The 26,260-nt window shown below is 57.6% G+C and overlaps 1 protein-coding gene across 2 annotated transcripts in view; it reads left to right on the plus strand.

Moving 5' to 3' along the window:
* Positions 1–26,260, plus strand: part of SCMH1 (Scm polycomb group protein homolog 1) — a 65,411-nt gene that overhangs the window by 12,827 nt on the left and 26,324 nt on the right. For both annotated transcript variants that reach the window (XM_054170928.1, XM_054170929.1), the window contains exons 2-8: positions 6,449–6,555; positions 11,258–11,341; positions 14,038–14,106; positions 19,553–19,623; positions 20,992–21,226; positions 22,119–22,207; positions 23,773–24,016. In XM_054170928.1, the coding sequence (XP_054026903.1) occupies positions 11,317–11,341; positions 14,038–14,106; positions 19,553–19,623; positions 20,992–21,226; positions 22,119–22,207; positions 23,773–24,016 (733 nt within the window). In that variant the 5' untranslated portion in view covers positions 6,449–6,555; positions 11,258–11,316. The remainder of the gene's footprint in view (positions 1–6,448; positions 6,556–11,257; positions 11,342–14,037; positions 14,107–19,552; positions 19,624–20,991; positions 21,227–22,118; positions 22,208–23,772; positions 24,017–26,260) is intronic.

Raw genomic sequence — 26,260 nt, forward strand, 5'->3', positions numbered from 1 at the left:
GCAATTGCTTTGATGCCACTTGAGGCTTAAGGGTGAAAGTTGCCATCCTGTGTGGTTTCCCAAGGGCTGCTCAGACCCTTCCATTTAATTGTTAGGAAATAGAAGGGACTGGAAGGGAAATAAAAGGGAAGCAGAGCCAGGAAGGAGCCTTTCCAGATGTAAGCAGCATCATCCCCCACCTCTGCAGTGCCTTAGCTCGTTAGAGAGCAGAGAGTTTGTCCTTTACCTTGTCTTCAGGGCTGGTTTGCTCTTGTCTGCTCCCTGAGCTCTCCTCTGCCTTCCTCTCTTTCAGTGGGGACACCTTGCCCTGTGTGCCTGTCCCTGGGGAGCTCTTCCTGCCTCCTGCTGAAGTGCATCCTTCAGGGTAGTGCAGGCCTGGGGTCACCTCCTTCACTCTCCTTTCCAAGGCTTTTCTCATTTGCATTTCTGTTGTGTCCCCTAATTACCATCCCTTTGGTTTTTTGTTCCCTCTCAGGCTCCTTCCCCTGCTTCTGGTCTCCTGAGGATGTTAGGCTGAAACTTCATCAAGCTTAGATTGCTCCAAACAGGGAATGCAGCAGCTTCTGTCAGGGCTGCTCCCTGCACAGCCTGTGCTGGCATGGCCAGCAGAGTCATTGCACAGAAGGGGTTGGGTTGGAAGGGATCTCAAAGCTCATCCAGTCCCAACCCCCTGCCATGGGCAGGGACACCTCCCACCAGCCCAGCTTGCTCAAGGCCTCATCCAGCCTGGCCTTGAACACCTCCAGGGAGGAGGCATCCACAGCCTCCCTGGGCAGCCTGTGCCAGTGTCTCCCCACCCTCACTCTCAACAATTTCTTCCTCATCTCCAGCCTCAATCTCCCAAACCCTGTGTCTGTTTATCCACCTGATGCTTCCTTCCCCCATCTCCCATCCCATAAAGAGCTGAGGGTTTGGTGAGATCCTGTCCATCAGAAAAGGATAAGGCTGCTGACACAGCTTTTGTTGAATCTGTGTCCTGGGTGTTGAGAGAGCTGTGAGGGTTTACAGTGTGTGACTGCTGTGGGGCAAAGCAGTCAGGACTGGGGCTGGGAGGGGTGCTGTGCTAGCCTGGCCTGTAGCTGTGCCTCTGCTGCACCCATGAGCTGTGGTTTTGGTGTACTCCTCTTTAACCTCTCATGTGGAGTCTTTGAAGCATCCCATTGTGTGCCTTTGTGTGGGGTGACTCTGGAACCCTGGCAGGCAGAATCCCATTTCAGGCTCTTCTGTAAGCCAGCTGCTCTCATGGATGGCTTTGGGCTTTGGTACCTGGCTGGGAGCAGACCAAAGTAGCTTCATGACTGCAGAGCTTCCATTCCTGCTCTGTCTCACCCCCAGCCTGGCCCTGGGCTGGGGGTGTGTGTGACCCAGCCCAGAGGTCCTGGAGCTGCTTTGAGGGGAACCCCAGGTTCCTCTGCTATGGGGACAGGCTGAGGGAGCTGGGGTTGTTCAGCCTGGAGAAGAGAAGGCTCCAGGGAGACCTTAGAGCAGCCTTGCAGTGCCTGAAGGGGGCTCCAGGAAGGCTGCAGAGGGACTGTTCCCAAAGGACTCAAGCCAGCCTCTGCCCTGGCTTTTTCAAAAGCCCTTTCCTCTCTCCCTTGCTCTCATCCTGGGGAGCACCAGGCCTGCAGGTTCCTTGCAGCCTTTGTGCAGAGCAAGGTTTGCTCAGGGATCCACAGCAAGATGTTTCTGCTCTGAGCCAAGGCCCATGCTGGGTTTTCTCTGAGAGAGAAGCAAATCTTTATTGGAATCTGCAAGGTTTTATTTCACTTCCTCCCTAGCCATGAGACATAGGAACTGCTGCAGCCTCCCTCGGGGTGCTGAGTGATCCCTTCCAGTGCTCCCTGCCCTTCCCCTCACCCTGAGCCATTGGCTTCCCCCTGAGCTCCACTGGGCAGTGTCTGATGATCCAGCTGTTGTTTGCCAGGAGGCTGACCCATCTCCTCTCACCTCCCACCTGAAGGTGTCCAGAAGGAAGTCACAGAGTTGATACTTCCCTCCTGGAGGCATGGTCTGCCCAAGGGTTTTGCCCTGGTTTTGTGCCTCTCAGTGTATGCTCTCCCCCAAGACTTGGCTCAGGGGCTGAGGAAGTGTGTTGCTCATGATCACATCTTTGAGACACCTCAATGTCTTCACATCTTGCACAGGAATGTGTCTGAGGAGCCAGTCCTGAAGTCTGGAGTTTATCAATCCACTTCTTACGTGGTAGGAAGATAAAATTAGTTCCAGAGAGAGAGAGATGTTGGAAATGGCACAAAATCCTCCTGGCAGAAAGGGGAATAATGGTTTGCAGCCATCAGATATTGCAGATCACACAAGGGGATCAGCACTCCAGATGGGAACACCAACACTGATTGTTACAGGGTTCCTTTGAAGAATTCCCTAGCCTGAATGTCAGAGACCTAGCCAGGGGAGGTGCTGCAGATTCAGCAGCCTGGCTTGGGAGCAGCCAGAACATGGCTGTGCATGGACAAGGAGAAGGAAAACTCCAGTCTTGGCCAGGAGGTGGAAGGAAAATAAGCTGTGGGTCAGGATGAATTCTGAGCCACCTCTGCAGCTACCTGCTCTGGAAAGGTCTCCTTCAGGTCTGATGTCAGTCTGTGTTTATTCATTTGGGTTTAGTTGGTGACACCAAGCTGAGTGGTGCTGTTGGTACACCAGAGGGACAGGAGGGCATCCAGAGGGACCTGGACTGGCTGCAGAGGTGGCCCAGGTGAACCTCATGAGGTTCAACAAGAGCAAGTGGAGGGTCCTGCACCTGGGCTGGAACAATCCTCACTGTCAGTGCAGACTGGAGGATGTGGTGCTAGAAAGCAGCCCTGAGGGAAAGGATTTGGGAGTGCTGATGGATGAGAAGCTGGACAGGAGCAGGCAGGGTGAGCTTGCAGCACAGAAGGCCCAGGGCAGCCTGGGCTGCATCCAAAGCAGGACTGCCAGCAGAGGTGATTCTGCCACTCTGCTCTGTGAGACCTCACCTCCAGTGCTGTGTGCAGGTCTGGAGCCCTCACAGCAAGGACCTGGAGCTGATGGAGCAGGTCCAGTGGGGGCCACAAGGATGCTCAGGGGGTTGGAGCAGCTCTGCTATGGGGACAGGCTGAGGGAGCTGGGGCTGGAGAAGAGAAGGCTCCAGGGAGACCTTAGAGCAGCCTTCCAGTACCTGAAGTGGGCTACAAGAAGGGTGGAGAGAGACTGTTTGCAAAGGCCTGCAGGGACAAGATTGGAGGCAATGGCTTTAAGCTGGAGAGGAGCAGATGGAGATTGGATGTGAGGAACAAGTTCTGCACCAGGAGCTGCTGGAGCACTGCAACAGGTTGCCCAGGGAGGTGGTTGAGGCTCCATCCCTGGAGATATGCAAGGTGAGGCTGGACAGGGCTCTGGGCAACCTGATCTAGTGGAGGATGTCCCTGCTGAGTGCAGGGGATTGGACTGGATGAGCTTTGGAGGTCCCTTCTGGCTTGAACCTTTCTATGATGGTGGTGGCTGGGGGTCAGGGTGGTGCTGGGAGCTGTCTGCTGGGGTTGCCTCCTACCCAGAAGGAGGGGGTCAGGCATCTGGTTCACCAGAGCATGCTCTGAGGGGGAAAGCCATGAGCACAGACCAGCAGAAGTGCTGGTGTCCATGCTGGTGTCCACAGGTCAGGCAGAAATCTGAGCAGCTGAGTCCAGTGTGAAAGCCAGGAGAGGTCAGAAGTGTTTCAGATGACATGCTGGCAGCCCTCTCATTGCTCAGGTGGCTCCAAGTGCCTTTCTTTCTCCACAGCACAAGTTAAAAATGGCAAAAAAGAAAGCTGCTGATAGAGCAGGCTGAGGTGGTTCCATGCATCTGCTCATCTTCTGCCTGTGCCTGGCCTGCTGCCTCAGCTGGAATGCAACTGGGTGCTGCCATGTCAGCCATGGTGCGTGCATGGGCTTCCAGAAGGGTGGCCAAAGAGGCCAGTGGTGTCCTGGGCTGCATTAGTAAGTGTCCAGCAGGCCTAGGGAGGGTCTCCTCCTGCTCTGCTCTGCCCTGCTGACACCACACCTGGAATACTGTGTGCAGTTCTGGGCTCCAGGAGAGACAGGGACCTGCTGGAGAGAGTCCAGGGGAGGCTACGAGGATGATGAAGGCACTGGAACATCTCTGATATGAAGAAAGGCTGAGAGCCCTGGAGCTGACCAATGTCTGTCAATATCTGAGGGGTGAGTGCCAGGATGAAGGCATCCAGTAATAGGACAAAGAATAATGGATATGAGTTAGAACCCAGGAGGCTTCACCTGAAGATGAGGAGAAGCTTCTTTGGTGTGAGGCTGCTGGAGGCCTGGGGCAGGCTGCCCAGAGAGGCTGTGGAGTCTCCTCTGGAGACTTTCAAACCCACTTGGATGTGTTCCTGTGTGCCCTGCCCTGAGTGGGCTGGGTGATCCACCCTCCCATCCCCTACCATTGTGTGATAAGGAGGCTGAAACAGCACCCAGCATGGCTGGGAGGCTGGAATGGCAGCACCTTTGGTGGGCAGGAACCTGCAGTGCTGCCCTCAGATTTCCCAAGGGAATGTGTAAGGGAGAGCTGTTCCTGACTGGTGTGTGGTGGCAAGAGAGCCCAGAAGAAAAGCTCAGCTGCAGCTGAGGTGATGTGGAGGGAGTGGGCTGGTCGTGGTGCTCAGCCTGCCATGCTTCTGTAGACCCTCAGTGACTGCAGGCATTTTGGTGAGAAGCCATCAGGATCCCCCTGTGGCTGTCCCATGGGAGCCCCAGGCAGCAGCATTCTCACAGAGCCCTGGCAGTCTGCAGAGCTTGCTTTCTTTCCACGCTCCCAAGCTGTGGGCTGTGCAGCCAGCCTCATCAAACCACTCTGCAGCTTCCCTCTTGGTAGTTTTCTTCCTCTTCTTTCTGCAAACATCTTGCCTGCTGGCAGCTACATTGTCCTGAGAGGTTTGGAGCTTGGCACTGTGTCAGCAAGCCTTCAGTTCCCCCCTCAATCAAAGATGTGAGCAGACTTGGCCTCCATCCCGAAGCTCACCATAATCTTCCTCCTATAATAGGAAGTCCAAACAGCCCCAGGAAATCATTCAGATGCAAGTGGTGCCCTCAGTGGAATAAAGAAGTGCCTGGAAGAGACCTTAAGGTCCTCAGCTTTTGGTGATTCTGCAGTGCAGAGGGGTGAGGGCTGTGCAGATAAAGAGATGACAGCCCCCAGGAGGGCTGTGGCCTTGGGCCAGTGCCTCCCACCCACATTTGCTCCCTTGCTGTTTTCCTGCCCTTGCAGCTGCAACACTGGGTGGAAGGATTCTGCAGAGCAGGCTGCCCTCTAGCACCAGAACAAGAGGACACAGTCTCAAGCTGTGCCAGGGGAAGTTTAGGCTCGAGGTGAGGAGAAAGCTCTTCCCAGAGAGAGTTGTTAGCTGTTGGAATGTGCTGCCCAGGGAGGTGGTGGAGTCCCCATCCCTGGAGGTGTTCAAGAGGGGACTGGATGTGGCACTTGGTGCCATGGTTTAGTGGTCATGAGGTGCTGGGTGACAGGTTGGACTTGATGATCCTAGAGGTCTCTTCCAACCTTACTGATTGTGTGAGTCCATGATTTTGGTGGTGTTTGAGCAGTGAAGCTGATGGAGAGCAGCAGCCTGAGCTGCCCTGGGCTGCTCTTCCCAGCCCTGGCTGCCTCTGCTGCTTTATTTCTGGAGCAAGGGAAAGGGAAGCAGCCGAGGTGTAAAGCAGTGCCAGGGGGCCCTGGGGGGCTGTAACACTGCTGGTGCCCCCAGGCCTGGCAGCCTGGCAGGAAGCAAGTGCTGGGCTTTTCCTTGCCAAAAGCCAAGGGGAGCAGCTCTTGTGGGATGTGTTGGGCAGGGCTGGGCGCCTGTGGTCAGCTGGCGCTGGAGGTGTGAGCGCCGGCAGCCTGTGCCTGCCGTGCTGTGACACCGCTGGAGATGCTGCTGTGCTTTTGGGTGCCTTTGTCCTTCCTCAGTGGTAGTCACTCCTCTTGCTAGCATCCTCCATGGGGAAGCTCCCAGTGAGCATCTCCTCTGGAGCTGGGTTTTCAGTGCTTCAGCCCTGCCCTGCTGCACTGGGGAAGAGATCATTTGGAGCCCCCACTTCACCCCCTTCCCACTCCTCCTTGTTTCCTGCACCTCTCCTGTGGTCTCTCTCTATTTCTAATCAGGTCTGGGCTTTCAAATCCTCCTTTGTGCAACCCTTTCCCTCTACAGCAGCTGAACTAGTTTCTGTCAGCTCTCTGATGTGCTCCTGCTCGAATCAAAGGTGCTTAACAGCTGCAGTCCCCTCTACTTGTTGCAAGCCCAACTTAAACTGTGTCAGGTTCCTCGGGGTGCTGTGGCAGGTGGGGATGTTTGTTGCAGTTGTCTTTAAATTTAAATGTGGATGTTTTAAATGAATTAAATATGAAGATGAATAATGCAGCTGCTCCCCTCTCCTTGCTGCAGCTGAATGCAAACTTCTCCATTTTGTCTCTGTGCTTTCAGGTTCTGCTATGCCGCAGTGGTTGTGCTGCCTTGGCTGTCTTGTAGGAGGGATGGGGAACTAGAGCCCATGACAGCTCCCTGGAGCCCTTGGCACTGTTGAGATCTTGGTGAGTGGAAGCTGGCTGGGGCTGTGGGAAGGGCACTCTGCCTGCTGCAAAAGGCAGCAAATCAGTTCGGCCTCTTTGGCTTTCGAAGGCAGCATCCTGCTGGAATCAATTTGCACCTTGAGCTGTCCTCTCAGGACAGGAAGCCTGGAAACCAGCAGCACTGGTTAGGCCACACCTGGAGTCCTGTGTCCAGTTCTGGGCTCCTCAGTTTAGGAAAGATGCTGAGTAGCTGGAAGGTGTCCAGAGAAGGGCAACAAAGCTGGGGAGGGGTCTGGAGCACAGCCCTGTGAGGAGAGGCTGAGGGAGCTGGGGTTGCTTAGCCTGGAGAAGAGGAGGCTCAGGGGAGACCTTCTTGCTCTCTATAACTCCCTGAAGGGAGGTTGCAGCCAGGTGGGAGTTGGTCTCTTCTTGCAGGCAGCCAGCACCAGAACAAGAGGACACAGTCTCAAGCTGTGCCAGGGGACGTTTAGGCTGGAGGTTATGAAGAAGTTCTTCCCAGAAGGAGAGATTGGCCATTGGGATGTGCTGCCCAGGGAGGTGGTGGAGTCCCCATCACTGGGGGTGTTTAGGAAGAGACTGGATGGGGTGCTTGGTGCCATGGTTTAGTTGATTAGGTGGTGTTGGGTGATAGGTTGGACTCAATGATGTCAGAGGTCTCTTCCAACCTGGTTAATTCTATCCTATCCTATCCTATCCTATCCTATCCTATCCTATCCTATCCTATCCTATCCTATCCTATCCTATCCTATCCTATCCTATCCTAAAACCTGCAGCTGAGCTCTGTACTTGCAGGGTTACAGACTTGCTGTGGCCTTGGGCAGCCTGATCTAATTGGAGGTGTCCCTGCTGCCTGCAGGGGTTTGGACAAGATGCCCTTTGCAGATCCCTTCCACCCCAGTGCAATCTGTGAATCTCCAAGGATGGGGATTCTGCAGCTTCTCTGTGGAACCAGAGAATGGCAGCCAGTGGGCATTGCCAGTTCCCAAGGGTGCAAGTTTATGTCCATTGCCTCCTGTCCTGTCACTGGGCACCAGGGAGAAGAGTCTGGCCCTGTCCTTCTGACACCCATCCTCAGATCCTGATAGACATTGATCACATCCTCTCTCAGCCTCCTCTTCTCCAGCCTAACCAGCCCCAGGGCTCTCAGCCTCTCATATGGGAGATGTTCCAGGCCCCTCAGGCTCCCAGTGGCCCTGTGCTGGACTCTCTCCAGTAGCTCTCTGTGTTTCTTGAGCTGGGGAGCCTTCCAGCCCTGGCAGCCCCAGGTCTCTCAGCCTTTCCTCATGACACAGATGCTCCAAGTCCCTTCACAATCCTCATAGCCTCTCTGCAGTACATCCTTGTCCCTCTTGAAGCAGCCCCCCCCCCCAAAATGGACACAATACTTGAGATGTGGCCTCAGCAGAATAGAGGGGGGGTGAGAACCACCCTCTCTGAGTCTCTGTGCAGCCTCAGCCTCCTGCTTTGGGGCTGAATCCCCTCGGTTTGGTTTATTTTAAATAACAGTGGCATGGACAATGCCTCATTCTCTTCCACTCCTTGCTGGGAGCCCCCTGCAGTGTGGCTGAGGGACTCTGGCAGTCCCAGTGTGCTTGGGGAGCATCTGAGGTTGCTGTGCTTGCTGTGTGTGTGAGGAAGGAGCTTCCACCAGCGGTCACAAGTGGTTCCTCCGACCCCTTCTGCAGGGACGGCTCACCTGGCCCTGCCAAGCAGGGCTCTGACCTGCTGAGGCCAAAGCAGCTTTTCAGAGGCTGTTGAGTGGCCCAGGAGCACCAGTCCCATGCCAAACTGTGAGGCCTGTGGTCAGTGTGTGGTTTGCTTCAGAGGGTCCCAGCTCTGGAGGGGCCGAGCAGAGGTGCAGAGCCAGGGCATGCCTTTGGAGGAGCCCTTTTCCCCGGGGGGGTTATGGCTGGGGGCTTTTCCTCCCAGCCCTGCATCTGCAGAAAATGCTGCAGAGCAGCACTGCAAGCTGTGCAGAAGCCAGAGACAGGCTGCCTGCTGCTGGTGAGAGGGCAAGAAACTGCTGCTCTCACAACCAAACAGGGTGGGTGAGAGGGGCAGCGAGAGACTTTGGGTGCTATGTAGGGGGAAAAACAGCCAGGGGAGTTCCTTCAGGGTTTAAGGTTCCTTCTGCTCTGTGCTGCAAGCACTGCTTGTAAGGGCTGCAGTTTGTGATGCTTTCATAGAAAATGAAGCTCTTCATTTCTCTTCTCCAAACCACAGCTCCTCCCCAGGCTGGGTCTGCAGCCTGCCCCCAGTGCTGTGTCCTGAGATGGCTTCTTCTGACATCCTCCTGCCTGCCCCTCTCTGAGCAAAGTGGAGTTACACTGACACAGTTCATAGAATCATGGAATGGTCTGGGTTGGAAGGGCCTCCAAAGCTCATCCAGTCCAACCCCCTGCACTCAGCAGCAACATTCCCAACTAAATCAGGTTGCACAGAGCCCTCTCAGGCCTCACCTTGAGTATCTCCAGGGATGGAGCCTCCAGCACCTCCCTGGGCAGCCTGTTCCAGTGTCTCCCCAGCCTCACTGTGCAGAACTTCCTCCTGAGGTCCAACCTAACTCTGCCCTGCTCCAGTTTCAAACCATTGCCTCTCATCCTATCCCCACAGCCCCTTCTGAGCAGTCCCTCCCCAGCCTGCCTGTAGCCCCCAGCAGGTACTGGAAGGCTGCTCTAAGGTCTCCCTGGAGCTTTCTCTTTTCCAGGCTGAACAACTGCAGCTCTCTCAGCCTGTCCCCCTAGCTGAGGTGCTCCAGCCTTCAGATCATCTTTATAGCCTCCTCTGGACCCTCTCCAGCAGTGCTCTGGGGCCTTTCCTGAGGGCTTGGCTGCAGCTCAGCCCTCCTCGCTGGTATTTTCTGTCGGGGCTCGGTGAGGCTGGCAGCACGCAGAAGGCACTGCCCTGAGAGGCCAGCCATGGGCTCTGTGCAGCTCCCTGGAGCTCTGCTTTGCTTCTGAGCAGAGTGTAAATGCTTTTCCTCCCTGGGGCCAGGCCAGGCAGCTTCCCTCCAAGCAGGGTACAAAGAGCCGCGGCTTGGCCGCTCGGTGCGGCGCTCATGGCAGAAATATTTCCCAGGTCATTGTCCCTTCTCTCATCCTCATTCCCCAGCAGTGCTGCCAGCAATTGGAACTGCAACTGTGGCTCTGCTCTGCCAGAGTTAATGTTGTGTTTCCATGTGTTTTCTTTCATAAATTTCAGTTCTGGGCCCTTTGTTAGTGAGCAGGAGCAGCCCCTGCTCCCTCGCACAGCCGGGGCCTGCTGTGGAGCCTGCACCAGGGCTGACAGCTGCTCCTCTCCCTGGGTTGTGCTGCTCCTCTCCCTGGTTAGTGCTGCTCCTCTCCCTGTGCTGCTCCTCTCCCTGGTTAGTGCTGCTCCTCTCCCTGGTTAGTGCTGCTCCTCTCCCTGGGTTGTGCTGCTCCTCTCCCTGGTTAGTGCTGCTCCTCTCCCTGGTAGTGCTGCTCCTCTCCCTGGTTAGTGCTGCTCCTCTCCCTGGTAGTGCTGCTCCTCTCCCTGGTTAGTGCTGCTCCTCTCCCTGGTTAGTGCTGCTCCTCTCCCTGGGTTGTGCTGCTCCTCTCCCTGGTTAGTGCTGCTCCTCTCCCTGGTTAGTGCTGCTCCTCTCCCTGGTAGTGCTGCTCCTCTCCCTGGTTAGTGCTGCTCCTCTCCCTGGTTAGTGCTGCTCCTCTCCCTGGTTAGTGCTGCTCCTCTCCTTGGGTTGTGCTGCTCCTCTCCCTGGGTTGTGCTGCTCCTCTCCCTGGGTTGTGCTGCTCCTCTCCCTGGGTTGTGCTGCTCCTCTCCCTGGTTAGTGCTGCTCCTCTCCCTGGGTTGTGCTGCTCCTCTCCCTGGGTTGTGCTGCTCCTCTCCCTGGGTTGTGCTGCTCCTCTCCCTGGGTTGTGCTGCTCCTCTCCCTGGTTAGTGCTGCTCCTCTCCCTGGTTAGTGCTGCTCCTCTCCCTGGTTAGTGCTGCTCCTCTCCCTGGGTTGTGCTGCTCCTCTCCCTGGTTAGTGCTGCTCCTCTCCCTGGGTTGTGCTGCTCCTCTCCCTGGGTTGTGCTGCTCCTCTCCCTGGGTAGTGCTGCTCCTCTCCCTGGGTTGTGCTGCTCCTCTCCCTGGGTTGTGCTGCTCCTCTCCCTGGTTAGTGCTGCTCCTCTCCCTGGGTTGTGCTGCTCCTCTCCCTGGGTTGTGCTGCTCCTCTCCCTGGTTAGTGCTGCTCCTCTCCCTGGGTTGTGCTGCTCCTCTCCCTGGGTTGTGCTGCTCCTCTCCCTGTGCTGCTCCTCTCCCTGGTTAGTGCTGCTCCTCTCCCTGGGTTGTGCTGCTCCTCTCCCTGGTTAGTGCTGCTCCTCTCCCTGGGTTGTGCTGCTCCTCTCCCTGGTTAGTGCTGCTCCTCTCCCTGGGTTGTGCTGCTCCTCTCCCTGGTTAGTGCTGCTCCTCTCCCTGGTTAGTGCTGCTCCTCTCCCTGGTTAGTGCTGCTCCTCTCCCTGGTTAGTGCTGCTCCTGCTGCCGTAAAGCTGAAGTTGTCCACGTGCTGGAGCAGGACTTGCAGTGTCAGGGGCTGGAAATGAATGGTCTGCCTTGAGCAGGAGATGTTCTGTGCAGCTCAGGGTGAAAGAGCCTCTCTTTCCTCCCCGCTGTGCGGTTAGTTCATGTGCAGATGACTGCCTGCTCCGGGCTGGCAATGTGCTCATCTTGGTTTCTTTTGTCCCAGGCATCTTCGGTCCCCTGAGGGCAGCCAGCGCCGGGAGCAGGCCAGCAGCAGGTGATAGAATGCGGAAGCCAGGCCCTCAGAAAGGTGAGCGTGCTGCTGGCACAGCCAGGGCCTGCCACCGAGCTGGCACAGCCACGGGGCTGAGACCTGGGTGGGAGCAGGGGGAGGGGATGGAGCTGTCTGTTCCCCCAGCAGCGTGCAGGGGATGGCTCCTCAACCCACCCTGAGACGGGTGAGGGGGAGGCCCTTGCTGGCTGCACCCCTGCGGCTGGCAGGGCCCAGGGCCAGGGTGCCCTGGCGGGGCACGGGGTCAGGGCGAGGGTGCCCTGGGAGCCCTCAGCACAAGCCATCTGCTCTTGCTCCCAGTGGGAGGCAAACTGCTCCTGGCTGGCACAGCCTCCCCATCTAATGAGGCGTGAAAGCAGGGAGCAGCCTACCTTGTGGAGCTGGAATCTGCCAGGGACACTTCCCTCTGCCCACCCCAGCCCATGCAGGGCTGCCACAGCGCTGCCTTGTGTCTGCTAGTCCCAAGCAAATGCTGAAGCCAGGCAGGCCAGGGGCAGCTGAGCTGCCCCTGGTGCTTAAGGAGCCCATTGATTTCCCTCGGTTTGGTGCCAGTGTGCCTGCTCTGGGCTGAGCTGATCCCGGGGGATGGGGGAAGGGAGAGGCTGGAGCATCCTCGGCAGCTCTTTGTTCCCAGCTGCCTCACGCTGGCAGGGTTTATGGCAGGAGATTTCTGTGCTCGAGTTGATCTTGTTTCAAAGGGCTCCTTTGCCCCTCTGGTGGCTCATCTTGCAGCAGCATTATCCTCTTCCTAATGCTGCTTGTCCTCTAATGAAGTGAAAATAAATGAAGGCAGGCAGGGAGTAGGGAGAGCCCTGCTGCGAGGCAGCTGGAGGGCTTGGCAGTAAAGAGGCAGGTTGAGCAGTCAGCAGCTCGGCCTGGCTGGCTTCAGCCTCTCACACAGCTTGTCCTCCATGCCTGCTGCAGCAGGGCTGCCTGCCCCCAGCTCTGCTGCCCTGCCCCGGGGTGCAGAAGCAGCTCCTGCATGCTGCACACGTTGGCTTCCTGCCCTACTTTACCTGCTTCTTAAATAATGCAGCCAGCCTGCCCTTTTTTCCTGATTTGCCTGCAGAGATTCTCCTCTCTCTCTGCTGCTTAATGAGGAGTTTTGCATGTGAGAGGTTAGGAATAAAATGGGACTTCCCCTGCAGTGCCTTGTGAGGGGCAGGGCTGCTGCTGGAGAGCTCTCCTGCTACATGGAGAGGAGCACTGCTCATCCTGGGAGGCTTTTGTTGCTTCTGCCTTAATTACTTCATGTCCTTTATTTTTGCTGTAAGGAGATGGCAGAATGCTGTCCTTGATGGGAACACACTGATAGGGAGGGAGTCCTTCCATACTCCTCATTCATTTGAGTCTCTCCAGGGAGGCTCTTTGCCTGGTCCGTGCCTGCTGGTGCTGTGGCCACACTCACAGTGACACACAGTGACACACAGTGACACAGGGACCACAGTCACAGAACCATGGAGCTGTTTGAGTGGGAAAACCCTCTGAGACCATTGACCCCTCAACCCGGCACCACCATGGCCACTAAACCTTGTCCCCAGGTGCCATGCCACAGCACCTCCATGTGCCCCTGGTGTTCACTTCAGTGCCAAGCTGCCTGCCGTGCTCCTGCCCCTCGTGTTGGGAAGAACCTGGCAAGGAGAGAACATTGCAAAACTTCAGCAGCTTGGAGAGATGCAAACTCCAAAGGCACTTTCAGACATCTGGAGAGTCACCAGGCCACAGGCCACCAGCAGCAGCTCATGGCCTGCCTCTCTCAGCTGCTTGCCAGGAGATTTCACAACCTCTCCTCTTCTCTGCAGCCTGCCTTTCACAAGGAGCTGCTCTCTGCAGGGAGCAGGCACATTTCAGAGAGCACAACCAAGCTGTTGTTTATAGTGGCCCTCAAAGTGCTGTGTGAGGTAAATGAGCTGGGCTGCAGCAGTGCTCAGGGGCTGGGGAGCTCGCTGAGGGCAGGCTCAGCCTCGGCACACTGACCTGGCACCCTCTCCTGGGCTGGAGGCTGCTAGAGGCAGGGATGGGCATCCCTCACTTCCTGCTCTCTCAATTTTCACAGCTTTCTTGGGAGCTTTATGTTTATTTTTGCTACTCCATGGCCCAGAGCTGTCCTGAGCAAAGAGGAGCTGCTCTCAGAGCTGCTGCTTCTTTGCTGTCCTGCCAGCTGCGGGACCTGTGGTGGTAGCCTGGTGTTGTGCATGGACAGGGGCAGTTGTGCAGCCTTTTGATGTCCTCTGTCCTCAGCAGAGAGGGTGGAGGCTGCTGGTGAGAGTCAGGCTGGCTGCAGTAACCTGCAGCTGATCAACAGGGACTGGTTCAGGGTCTGCTTCTCAGGGCACAAGATCCCCATCCCCATTTCCATCGAGGGGCTTTCACGTCTGTTCCTCTCAAGCCTTGCCAGCCCCTTCCCACAGCTCAAGTGGTGAAGCTGGAGCAGTTTGCTGCTCTTTGCCTGGTGGCTCAGCATGGTGGGAGAGCTCCAGCTGGTGAGGAGCAGGCAGAGGCTGAGACACAAGCTGCAGGTACCTCCCAGCAGCTCTTCTCTGGAGCCAGCTCAGAGCTTTACACAAGTCACCCCTGGGGGTGTGTCAGGGAGGACAGGGAGGTCACTGCTCTCCCCTGCAGTGCCTGTAGAGCAGGTGACAGGAGCAGGTGATGCTGAAGAGGACATTAGCTGCTTTCCTGCACTGACACAAATGGTTTGCTTCTTGTCTCAGCCATAGACTGGAAGGATGGTAAAAAGCACAAGTACAGCCGGCCCGCAGAGTCCCCCTCCCAGTACCAAGGTAAGAGAGCTCCCTGCTCCCCCCTGCTCCCCACTTCCTCCCTGCTTCTTTCCCCTTCTCCCCCCTTCTTCCCCCCTTCTTCCCCCCTCACCATGCTGGATTTTCCCCTGACAGCTTTTTGAGTTGCTTGACTCTGCAGCCTGCCAGATGAACTTGCAGGGGAGAGCTGCCCTTGGCCGGTGCTGGTGCTGTGTCTGGTGCTGACAGTCAGAAATGACCAGGATGACCCCGGGGCAGGCACACAGCTGGGTTTTAAATGTGACAGGATGGAGGAGATCTGCTCAGTGCTGCCCAGCCCTGAGTGCCAAGGGGTGACTCTGCATATTGATCCTTGTGCTCCTCCTCCCTGCTCCCAGCAGCAGCCAGCCCCATTCTCCTTGCTGTGGGAGGTGTGAGCCGTGCTCACTCTTCCCCAGTGGCTCTTGCTCCAGCAGAGGTGGTGCTGGCTGGCTTGACACAGCACAGGGCTAGGACTGGTGGGACTGGGACATGATTTGGTGTCCTAGGCTGTGGCCCTGTGCACAGTGCCTGCAGGCTGAGCTGGTGGCACTGGCAGCTCCTGGAGTCTCTCAGGGGGATATTGCAGACAACTTCCAACTTCAGCAGGTTTCTGTGGGGCTTGTGTAGTGTGGTAAAAGATTTTAAGGCCTGTATTTCACTTACAGGGTGTAAGGGGATGTCCTCATGTCCTTAAGGCCTCAGGCCCACACTTCCCACCAAGTGTGAAGCAACAAGGAATGAAATGGTTGTCTGAGTGAAGCCATTCCTGACAGGACACAGAAGTTTGCCTTCCTGAAAGGCTCTTTCTGAGCCTCCTGGGAGAGCTAAGGTGGCTGCTGTGCCTCAAGGGTTGGGTCACCTTGGGCCCTGAGGTGAGACTCAGGGTGGTGGTTCTCAGGCACTTTGGGCTGTGGGTCACCATCAGCATTTGCTGCTCTCTCTCTGGTCATCTCCTCTGTCCTTGTCCACCCCTGTACTGAAGTTTTGTGCACCAGTTTGGGAGGGACCTACTCCAAGAGGAGGAAGTTTAGTAGCACCTCCAATAAAGTCCTGGCTGCTGTGTCAGGAGGAAATGGCCTGAAATTGTGCCAGGGGAGGGTTAGGAAAAATCTTTGCTGCAGGAGTGGTCAGGGATTGGCACAGGCTGCCCAGGGAGGTGGTGGAGTCCTCATCTCTGGAGGTGTCCAAGAAGCTGTAGCTGTGGCACTTCGGTGGTCATGGCACTTGGGTTACACAGGATGATCTTAATGATCCTGTGGTGTGGCAGCAAGGATCAGCCAGCAGCTCCTGCAGGAAACCCTGAGCAGCTCATTGCTGCCCCAAGCTTAGGCACACAGTGAGGGGAGAAACTGCAGCAGCTTTTGGCACAGAGCCTCCCTGACACAGGCTGGAAGGGTTTCTGCTCAGAGCTGCTCCTGAGCTGGGAACCTCTGTGGAGAACCAAGGCAGACAGCACCCTGGTGTCTGAGAGCTCTTGGCTTGGGCTCACACCTTCTTGAGTTTCTGCTGAGCAGACTGAGCCTGGGAGACCCTGCTCAGGAGGAGGAGGAGGTGTGGCTGGCTGGCTGGCTGAGCAGGGCCTGGAAGTGGTAATATGGGAAGCATGCTGGAGCTGTGCACGGCAGTGGAGAGCTGACCCAGGCCAGGCTGCCCCCAGCCAGCCTGCCGGCAGCAGAGCCTCAGCCCCTGGCTGTGCTGCTTTCATCTGCTGCCTGGGTGCTCGTTAGCAGCCACACATATGGGCTGCAGGCTTTAATGGGCTGCCTTGATCTGGGGAGGGCACCTTCCCCTTCCCAGCTGTGACCTGCAGCACACATGGATCCATTCAGTTGGATTGATGACCCCTCGGGAGCTGAAATGCTAATGGGCCCCAAAGCAGCCTTCAGTTGGAGATCTGAAGACAAACTCTGTCTGTCTTCATTTACATCCTGGGCAAAAGACCAACATGAAATCAACCTGCTGAGAATCCAGACCCAGGGGTGCAGAGCTGCAGTGTGCACAGCTCCTGCAGGCTGACCTCTTGCCTGTGCAGTGTTCTGGTTGTGGGAAGTACTTTTGAAGGTTAAGACATCAGAGCCCACATCTGACACCCTGCCTGCAAGCAATCCCTCCCTGTGGCACAGCCAGGAGCTTGCCAGAGGCAAGTGAAAAGTGAGGGACAGGCACCTGGAGCAGGGAGCTGCCCCCTGAGCAGGGAGCTGCACAGCTACAGGGAGTGCCCAGGTCCAGAGTCCTCAGCTTTTGTTTAGCTCCCAGGGGTGATGACAGAACCAGAGCCTTTCTTGCTGTGTCCTTCTCTGCTTCCAGGCTCTAGGGCAGGCCTGGTGTGTGTCACAAGTTGGCACACTCCCAGCAGTGATTCTTCCAGGCTGGGAGAGTGAGGGTGGGGGGAGCACAGAACCACAGAATGGGTTGGGTTGGAAGGGACCTTAAAGCTCATCCAGTGCCATCCCCCTGCCACGGGCAGGGACACCTCCCACCAGCCCAGGTTGCTCAAGGCCTCATCCAGCCTGGCCTTGAACACCTCCAGGCAGGAAGCATCCACAACTCCCCTGGGCAACCTGTGCCAGTGTCTCCCCACTCTAAAGCATTTCTTCCTCATCTCCAGTCTCTGTCTCCCCTCTCCCAGCTCAAAGCCATTGTCCCTCAGCCTGGCACTCCCAGCCCTTGTCACAAGTCCCTCCCCAGCTCTCCTGGAGCCCTTCAGATCCTGCAAAGGCTGCTCTGAGGTCTCCCTGGAGCCTTTCCTTCTCCCAGCTGAAGAGCCCCAATTCTCTCAGCCTGTCCCCACAGGGGAGGTTCTCCAGCATCATCTTTGTGGCCTCCTCTGGGCCCTCTCCAGCAGCTCCAGGTCCTTCTTGTGCTGGGGGCACCAGACCTGGAGTCAGTGCTGCAGGTGGGGTCTGAGCAGAACAGAGCAGAGGGGCAGAAGCTGGAAGAGGGCAGAGGGCAGGTGAAGCAGAAGATGATCTTAGGGCTGAGAGGATGTTCTGCTGCAGGAGCAGAGCAAGAGTTCCCCTTTGCTGTTAGGGATGAGTGAGGATTGCGGTCCCTGCAGGCAGCTCTGTCCTTGGACACTGCAGCTCCATCACCAGTGAAAGGGACACTTCAGGACTGGTTTCTTACAAAGCCAAGGGGTTCACTGGCAGCTGGAGAGAAAGCACCAGGGGTTTCCCAGCAATGCTCAGAAAACCTTCTCCTGTGATCTGGCCAGGCCCTGCCCTGGCAGAGGTGATCTGTCGAGGTCCCTTCCAACCCCTGCTGCTCTGTGATTCTGTGAAACAAGCAGCTTGCAGACTGAGCTGTGCTGGCCCTCCAGAGCAAGGCATCCCAGTTACTGCCATGAGCAAGAGCACTGAGGTCTGTGCTGAGGAGAGAGCCAAGCAGGACACTCTCAGTGCTTCCCCCTGGCCTTGTACCCTCCATTCCCAGCAAGCTTGTAAATGGCCATTGGCCAGCACCCAGCAGCTCCAGCCTCCCAGCTGGCAGCACAGCTGCTGTGCAGGCTCCAGAGGGGATCCCTTTGGAGCTGAGTGGGGATCTGTAAGGTGAGCAGGATCCAGAGGCCTAAGGCTGAGGAGAGAGCCAAGAGCAGTGTGTCCATCTTCAGCCCTGGGCGCTCTTGCTCAGGTACAGAGCCTGGGGCTTGTTCCCTGCTCCTTTGATTAAAGCAGCCTGAAGTGCCTCCTGCTTTGTTCTGCTTAATTGGCTGCTCTCCCTCTGATCTCAATGACTTCTGTGTTGCACCATTTCCTGGCCCTCCCTGTGTTTTTCAGTTGAAGCTGGTGGGATCTGTTGATGTTTAGGTGTGGGTATAAGTTCCTGCTTGAAAACCCTCAGAGCTAAACACCAATTCAAAGCCATTCCCTGCATCCTGAGCAGGGCTTCCCCTCCTGCCAAGGCACTGCTGGCAGCCTCCACTTTCACTTGGTGGTTTCTGTCCTGCTTGGAGGGCAGTCCTGAAGTGGTGCAGTGTCACTGTGCTTGTCACAGTCCCAGATGGCATTCAGCTGGAGGGGACCCTCCAAGGGCAGCTTGTCAACCCCCACCTGCAGTCAGCAGGGACAGCTCCAACTGCATCAGGTTTGTCCTTGAATGTCTCCAGGGATGAGGCCTCCACCACCTCCCTAGGCAGCCTGTGCCAGTCTCTGAGAACCTTTCAGTGAAGAAGTTTCTTCTGATGTCCAACCTAAATTCCTCCTGGTGTACCTTGAGGCCATTTCTTCTCATCCTATCACTTGCTACCAGGGACAAGAGACCAACCCCACCTTGCTGCAGCCTCCTTTCTGGGAGCTGCAGGCTGACTCTGTGCCACTGGTTGGAAAAGTGAGGAGTGGAGAGGGGCTGCAAGCAGAGCTCTGCTCAGCCAGTGTGGCAGCCAAGCCGTGCTTGCTCTGCTCCCTCCCACCGTGCCCAGCGGCGTGCCCAGCACCCACAGCCAGCAGCCCTTCTCTCCAGCTGAAGCTGGGAGATCATCAAAGCCCTCCAAGCTTCTCAGTGTGCATGAGGCAGAAGCAGAGCCTGGGTGCCTGGGGTGTACTATGCCCTGCAGGGGCTCTCACCATAGCCCTTGCTCTGCACACAGCCTGGTTACAAACCTGCCGTGCAGGGGAAGCTGCTGCCTCTAATTGAGCTGCCACCAATGCTCCTCAAATGGCCTGGAAAAAGCTGTCTCCTGGGAGCCCTTGGGATGAATACAAGCTAATGTCATGCTGGAAGGATGCTTTGCCAGCTGCTCAGCTCCAATGGCAGAAGCCATGGTGTGCTGGGCTCACAGGAGCTTTTAATTGCTCCTTCGCTAGCAGGGCTCCCTGGATGGCACCGTGGGGCTCGGGAGGGGCTCAGGGGTGTGAGCTGCTGGGCTCAGTGCAGCCCTGTGTGGAGGATCCCTGCTTCCATCCTGCACAGGCTGTGGACTCCCTGTCCAGGGAGTTAATTCCTGACCTGTCTGCAGGTTGCTGGGGCTGGGCTGAGAGCTGCTCTGAGCCTGGCTCGTGGGGCTGGGAGTGCAAAGGGGAGCCACAGAGCCAGCACCCTGCGGGCTCCTGTTGCTCTGGGCAGCTTTCCCTCCAGTGGCTGCTCCTAATCCCCAGACTGAGCAGTGTGTTTAAGGGCTGATGTGTCTGGAGGCCTGCAGGGCTGCCCATCTGTGCTGGCTGTTGTGTGTGAAGCTGCAGGTTGTTATCCTCACTTCTTGCAGCCCCTTCCCAGCAGTGCAGAGGCAGAGCCACGCCATGGGCAGCACCAAGCTTTGTTCTGCCTGTCAGCTGTAGCTGTAAATCATCTGTGGCCACAGACATCAGAGGCTCTTGGTGAAAACATGCTGCCTGTGAGCACCTCCTCTGTGAGGAGTGGAGAACTGCCGGTGCTAGGAGCCCAGCCATCTCTTTGCTGAGATCTTTCCTCCCCAGCTCCTGTCTTGAATCCTTTTGTTTTCTCTTCTCAGGTCACTTCACCTGGGAGAAATACCTGAAAGAGACCTGTGCCATCCCAGCTCCTGCCCATTGCTTCAAGCAGGTGAGAGGCTGAAACAAGAAAGGCCAGGGGTGATGGTGGTGACCCAGGGGTTCTGTGCCTGGCACAGGCCCCTTTTTTGGCAGGGAAAATACTTAAGGATATCAGAGACTTAATCTAACTTTGCTGAAGCAAGGATCCAAAGGTGAGGTGCTGCAGATGTTGGAGCAGCACAGAGGGGTTTGCTCTCAGCTGCACATGGATGAGAACAGGAGAATGTTCTCCTGCCAAGCACAGGCCCCTGGGAAGCTGTTCTGACTGAGCTGTGATCCAGCTTCTGGTGGATCCTGCCCAGCAAGGAGGTTTTCTGCCAAGCTCACCCAGCCTGTGTGAGTGGCATAGAAGGGGGCACAGGGGTGTGGGTGCTGGGTACAGGGGCACAGGAGGGAGTCCCACGGGGTGCAGCTGGGGCTGGGTGGAGGGGCAGCAGCACAGAGCAATGGCTGCTGGGGTCCTGGATGGGCTTGGTGCTTCTGAGGGCTAGGCTTGGTTGTCTGCTGATCACAGGGTGTCAGGGCTTGGAAGGGACCTAAGAGATGATTGAGTCCAACCCCCTGCCAGAGCAGGACCGTAGAATCCAGCACAGGTTACACAGGAACACATCTAGACAGGTCTTGAAAGGCTCCAGAGAAGGAGACTCCACAACCTCTCTGGGCAGCCTGCTCCAGGCCTCTGTGACCCTTACAGTAAGGAAGTTCCCCCTTGTGTTGAGGTGGAAGCTCCTGTGCTGCAGCTGACATCCATTGCCCCTTGTCCTATCACAGGGAGCAAGTGAGCAGAGCCTGTGCCCTCCCTCCTGCCCCCCAGCCCTCAGATATTGATAGACATCAATTAGATCCCCTCTAAGTCTTCTCCAGACTATACAGCCCCAGGGCTCTCAGCCTCTCCTCCCCAGGCAGTGCTGCAGTCCCCTAAGCATCCTTGTAGCCCTCCCTTGGACTCTCTCCAGCAGATCCCTGTCCCTCTTGAACTGGGGAGCCCAGCACTGGCTGCAATATTCCAGGTGAGGTCTCAGCAGGGCAGAGCAGAGGGGGAGGAGAACCTCCCTGGATCTGCTGGGCACACTCAGTGCACCCCAGGACCCCATTGGCCTTCTTGGCCACCAGGGCACGTTGCTGCCCCATGCAGAACTTGTTATGCACCAGCACTCCCAGGTCCCTCTCCACAGGGCTGCTCTCCAGCAGATCACCTCCCAGTGGTGCCAGACTGGCAGATGGTGGCTGGGGCTGACAGCTTTCTGTGGTGCCTCCTCCTCGCCGTGCTCGCGGGACGCAGCTGGGCTCTGTGCGATGCGCCTGGGGCTTCCCGGCAGTGGGGGTGCATCCCCTGGCAGTGCTGGCTCTGACTGGCTCCCTGTCTTATTCCTTGCAGTCATACACTCCACCTGCAAATGAATTCAAGATCAGTATGAAGCTGGAAGCCCAGGACCCCCGGAACACCACCTCCACCTGCATCGCCACCGTGGTGGGGCTGACGGGCGCGCGCCTGCGCCTGCGCCTCGACGGCAGCGACAACAAGAACGACTTCTGGAGGCTGGTGGACTCTGCTGAGATCCAGCCCATAGGCAACTGTGAGAAGAATGGAGGGATGCTGCAGCCTCCTCTGGGTGAGCTGAAGCTCAGCTGTCCAGCACAGGGCCTGCTTTGAACGTGGGAATACCCCAAGGGGGTTCGGAGTTCTGCGCTTGGGCCAGAGTCCTGCACGCTGCCCCTGAAGGGGCTGCAGGAAGGCTGCAGAGGGACTGTCCCCAAAGGCCTGCAGGGACAGGATGAGATCCCCTCTTGGGGTAGAGTTCACAGCCTGAGTGAGCTGCTGCTGGAGGTGCCAGCACTGGCACTGCACGGGGGTCTGTGCCAGGATGGTCACTGCAGGCTGTGCTGAGCAGCAGCAGTGTTGCAGCCAAACAGCTGCTTCCAGCTGCTGCAGGCAGTGAAACATCTCCCTGTGAGGACAGGCTGAGGGGGCTGGGGCTTGGAGCTGGGAGCAGAGGAGCCTGAGGGGTGCCCTCATTGCTGGGGATAAAGATGTGCAGGGCTGGAGCCAGGCTCTGCTCAGGGATGGCCAAGGGCAGCACAAGGGGCACTGGGGGCAAGCTGGAGCAGAGGAGGTGCCATAGGAACAGAAGGGAAAACTTTGTCCCTGTGAGGGTGCTGAGGCCTGGAGCAGGCTGCCCAGAGAGGTTGTGGAGTCTCCTCTGGAGACATTCAGATCCCCCCTGGATGTGTTCTGTGTGCCCTGCCCTGGGTGAGCCTGCTGTGGCCGGGGCTTGGGCTCCAGAGGTCCCTTCCAACCCCTCACATGCTGTGGTAGCAGAGGTTCTGTGCAGCCACAGTGTGTCCTGTGTTCAGAGGCTCTGCAGAAGGTCAGAGCTGACTCTCCAGCTCGGGACAGAGGGTGGTGGGGGATCAGCAGCTGTGCTCCCATGGGAGCAGGCCTGTGCTGCTGGATCCAGGGCCCCCCCAGCCTGCAAGGCTCCAGCTCTGCTTCCCTCCGCGCAGGCTTCCGCCTGAACGCCTCCTCCTGGCCGATGTTCCTGCTGAAGACTCTGAACGGAGCAGAGATGGCTCCCGTCAGGATCTTCCACAAGGTGAGTTCCTGGCCTCTTGCTGCCATGTCCCCTTCACTGCCCAGCACCAACAGCACAGCTGGCACCTCCTGTCAGATCCCCTGAGCCTAGAGGAGATGAACACTGCCCAGCTTTGCCATGCTGCTGCTTCTGCAGGACAGACTCTGCCCCCATGGCAGGGGCAGGATGCAGCCAGAGCTCTGCTAACAAGTGAGGGTGGGGAGGCACTGGAACAGGCTGCCCAGGGAGGCTGTGGATGTCCCCTCCCTGGAGGTGTTCAAGGCCAGGCTGGATGAGGCCTTGAGAAACCTGGGCTGGTGGGAAATGTCCCTGCCCATGGCAGGGGGTTGGCACTGGGGGATCTTTAAGGTCTCTTCCAATGCAAACCATTCCATGAATGTTTGAGTCTAGGACAAAGAGCTTTGGGCTTCCCATCTTCAGCACTTGGCAGATGTGCTTGGGCTTCCCTTGGCCTTCAGGTGCTCCTCAGAGTCAGGGAATGTCAGCACCTCTCTGCAATTTGGTCCTGTAGCAGAGCTCATAAGGAGTGCAAACAGTGCTGAGGCAGCCCTGCAGCTGGGGTTTGGAGCTGCTGTTCTCCCACCCCTGGTGAAGCCAGACAGGGACAGGAACCAGGCTAGAGGTCTCTGCTGCAGTGTGGGTTGGTTGGCATGGGATGGTTGATGTAGTGCAGGGTGGTTGGTGTGGGATGGTTGGGGTGGTGTGGGATGGTTGGGGTGGTGTGAGATGGTTGAGGTGGTGTGAGATGGTTGGGGTGGTGTGAGATGGTTGGGGTGGTGTGGGATGGTTAGGGTGGTGTGAGATGGTTGGGGTGGTGTGAGATGGTTGGGGTGGTGTGAGATGGTTGGGGTGGTGTGGGATGGTTGGGGTGGTGTGGGATGGTTGGGGTGGTGTGAGATGGTTGGGGTGGTGTGAGATGGTTGGGGTGGTGTGAGATGGTTGGGGTGGTGTGGCCTCAGTGCAGCTCAGGTAGAAAAGACTAGGAAGAGGAAGCCCCAGCTAAGGATGGATGGTGGTTCTCTCATGTCTGGCAAAGCTGGAGGTGAGGGAAGGATGCTGGAGAGACACTGTCATGGCTGAGGTGTTCCTGCTGTGAGGTAAGAAGGTGCAGTGTCCTCCAGAGGAGCTTTCCTTCAGGGCTTTATTTCTGTGGAGCGGCAGAGCTGTCACAGTGTCTGGGCTGGGCCAGCAGCCAGGTGCTGGCAGAGCAGTCAGCAGTGGACTTTGTTGCCTCCTGACTTAAAAGACCTGTGGCTGTGTAGCAGACCCCTCACTGGGGCTCACACCCAGCCCAACAGGAACAAGTTCTGCACCAGGAGGGTGGTGGAACACTGCAACAGGCTGCCCAGGGAGGTGGTTGAGGCTCCATCCCTGGAGATATTCAAGGTGAGGCTCCACAGGGCTCTGAGCAGCCTGATCTAGTTGAGGATGCCCCTGCTGGCTGCAGGGATGTGGGACTGGATGAGCTTTGGAGGTCCCTTCCAGCCCAGCCCGTTCTGTGGCTGTTCACCTGCTGGTGCTGCAGGGGCCCAGCCTGAGCACAGCCTCTCCGCTTCTCCTCGTAGGAACCACCATCTCCATCCCAAAACTTCTTCAAGACAGGTATGAAGCTGGAGGCAGTGGACAGGAAGAACCCTCACTTCATCTGCCCGGCCACCATTGGGGAGGTGAGAGGTTCTGAGGTCCTCATAACCTTTGATGGCTGGAGAGGTGCCTTCGATTACTGGTGCCGATATGATTCCCGGGACATCTTTCCCGTAGGCTGGTGCTCGCTGACTGGAGATAACCTGCAGCCCCCTGGAACAAAAGGTAAGGCCCTGGGTGCTGCTGAGCTTCTGCCTTCTCCATTCATCTCTCAGAGAGATGGTGGCAGCTCCTAGCAGTGTGGCTGCAGGGTGCTGAGCAGCAGCCAGCTGGGCAGCTGGGCAGGGTGAGAGCTCTCAGCGTGGTGCTGAGCAGCCATGCAGCTGGGCAGCTGGGCAAGATGAGAGTTCTCAGTGTGGTGCTGAGCAGCAGCCAGCTGGGCAGGGTGAGGGCTCTCAGCATGGTGCTGAGCAGCAGCCAGCTGTGCAGCTGGGCAGGGTGAGAGCTCTCAGTGTGGTGCTGAGCAGCCATGCAGCTGGGCAGCTGAGCAAGGTGAGAGCTCTCAGTGTGGGGTTGAGCAGCCATGCAGCTGGGCAGAGTGAGGGCTGTCAGCACGGTGCTGAGCATCACTGCTGAGCTCTGCTCCTCCAGGACCTGCCTTGGAGTGTGCTGTGTCTTTGGAGCACTCTCCCAGGGCTGGGGGGCGTCTGTGCTCCTTGGGTCCAGGCAGGGCCTGAGCAGCGTGGAGCTGTGGCTCTGCACTCACTGCACTCTGGCAGTGCCTGGCTCTTCTGGGGCTGTCACCCCTGTGGTGAGGCTGAGGGGAGCAGAGCTGCCTGGGGTGATGTTTGCCTGTTCCTGGGGCCCTGTTGTTGCTCTGAGCAGGACTTGCTGCCTTGCAAAGCTCTGAGCTTCGCCTGGGGAGCTCGGAGGTGTCTCCAGCTCAGTGGTACTGCAGGAGTGCTGGGACCAAGGCAGCTCTCACTGTGCCCCTGCATATTCCTCTGGCTTTGCTGCCTGGCCAGCCCAGCACCTGCCTGCCAGTCAGAGGAGAAGCAGGAGAGCAGCTTTGCAGCTGAAGGGTTCCTTAGCAGAGGTGATTCTCTGACGAGACCCCAGGCTCAGCTTGTCCTGCGCAGCAGGCTGGAGGTTTCCTGCTGTCCCTGAGCTGGTTCTGTCCCCCCTGCTGCTGGGGGGGGTTGCCTTGGGTCATGCCTGGCTTGTGGGCTCCCCTTGGGTGGAGGTGGTTGCTGTTGTGGTTGGGAGGTGAGGGCCAGTCCTTTATCTTGGGTTTCTGATGTGGCCTCTCCCTCTCTTCTGCTCTTGGTTGGTGTCCTGCCCCCTGCCTCAGAGCTGCTGGGGTCCTCCTGGCCGGTGCCCAGCCTCTGCAGTGCTGCCATGGAGTCAGAGGCTCTTCCCTGCACAAGGGGCTAAAGATGTGCTTGTGCTGGGTGGGAGCTTTCCTGGCACTCAGCTGGAGGTGGGAGGTTGCAGGACAAGGTGGAGGTCACCTTCCCAGGAGGAGAGGGAAGCCCTGTCCAGCACAGGCACCGCTGCTTCTCTCCAGCCTCCCTGTGCCAAGGGCTGGAGCTGGGAGTGAGCAGAGCACCCAGAGGTCATGTCCCATCCCCAGGGTGCCTCCATGGTGGCTTGGAGCCATGGTGAGGAGGATTTGCCTCCCACCTTGGCAGGCAGAAGGGGGAGGCTCCCTGGCTCCCATCTGCACTGACCCTGCAGCTCCAGCTCATGGGCAGAAAGAGTGAACAGCTGCCCCCAGGCAGGGCAGTGCTTGTCTCAGGCTGGTGTCCTCTCCCTTTGCCATGTTTGCTGAGTGCTGGGGCAGGAGCAGGGCTGCCAGAAGGAGCCATGGAGGAATTCCCTGGAGCTGGGATCAGCCTTGTCTCTGTGGTATTTCACTTTCCTCCCTCTGGCTCCCCAGACTGATTTCCACTCTGGCACTCACCCAAAGGAAGGGAGTGCTGGGAACTTCCCTGGGCTGTAATTAAATTCCTCCTCTGTTCCTTGACTCCTCAGCCCTGCTTTGGAGGAGGGCTCAGCAGAGTCCTCCCAGGACCTGAGTGCTGCTCTTGGCAGGCTTGGAGGATCCTTCACCACAGAGGGATCCTCCTTTCCTTCAGGAAAGCTTCCCTGTGTGGCAGCCTGGAGCCTGCAGCACCGTGCAGTGGAGTCAGGCAGGTTCCCTTTCCTGGTGAGAGTTCCCCTTCCACCAGAGGCAGCAGGGGGTGGGTGCTGGCCATGGCTGCACTGCTGTGGCACCCCCTGGGCTGAGCCTTGCCCTGAGCTGCTGGGCACCCAGGGAGAGGTTGCTGGGGCAGCTGAGGAGTCCTGTGAAGATTAACTCCACCGAGATTGGTGCTTCCTGGGGCTGAGAGGGGAGAGGCCTCCTGGGATGAGCTCATGCTGAAGGGAAGCAGAACTTCAAAGAGGCCAAACATGTTTGTGCAATGC

This window comes from Dryobates pubescens, chromosome 20 (assembly GCF_014839835.1).
Source record: "Dryobates pubescens isolate bDryPub1 chromosome 20, bDryPub1.pri, whole genome shotgun sequence".
Taxonomy (NCBI): Eukaryota; Metazoa; Chordata; class Aves; order Piciformes; family Picidae; genus Dryobates; species Dryobates pubescens.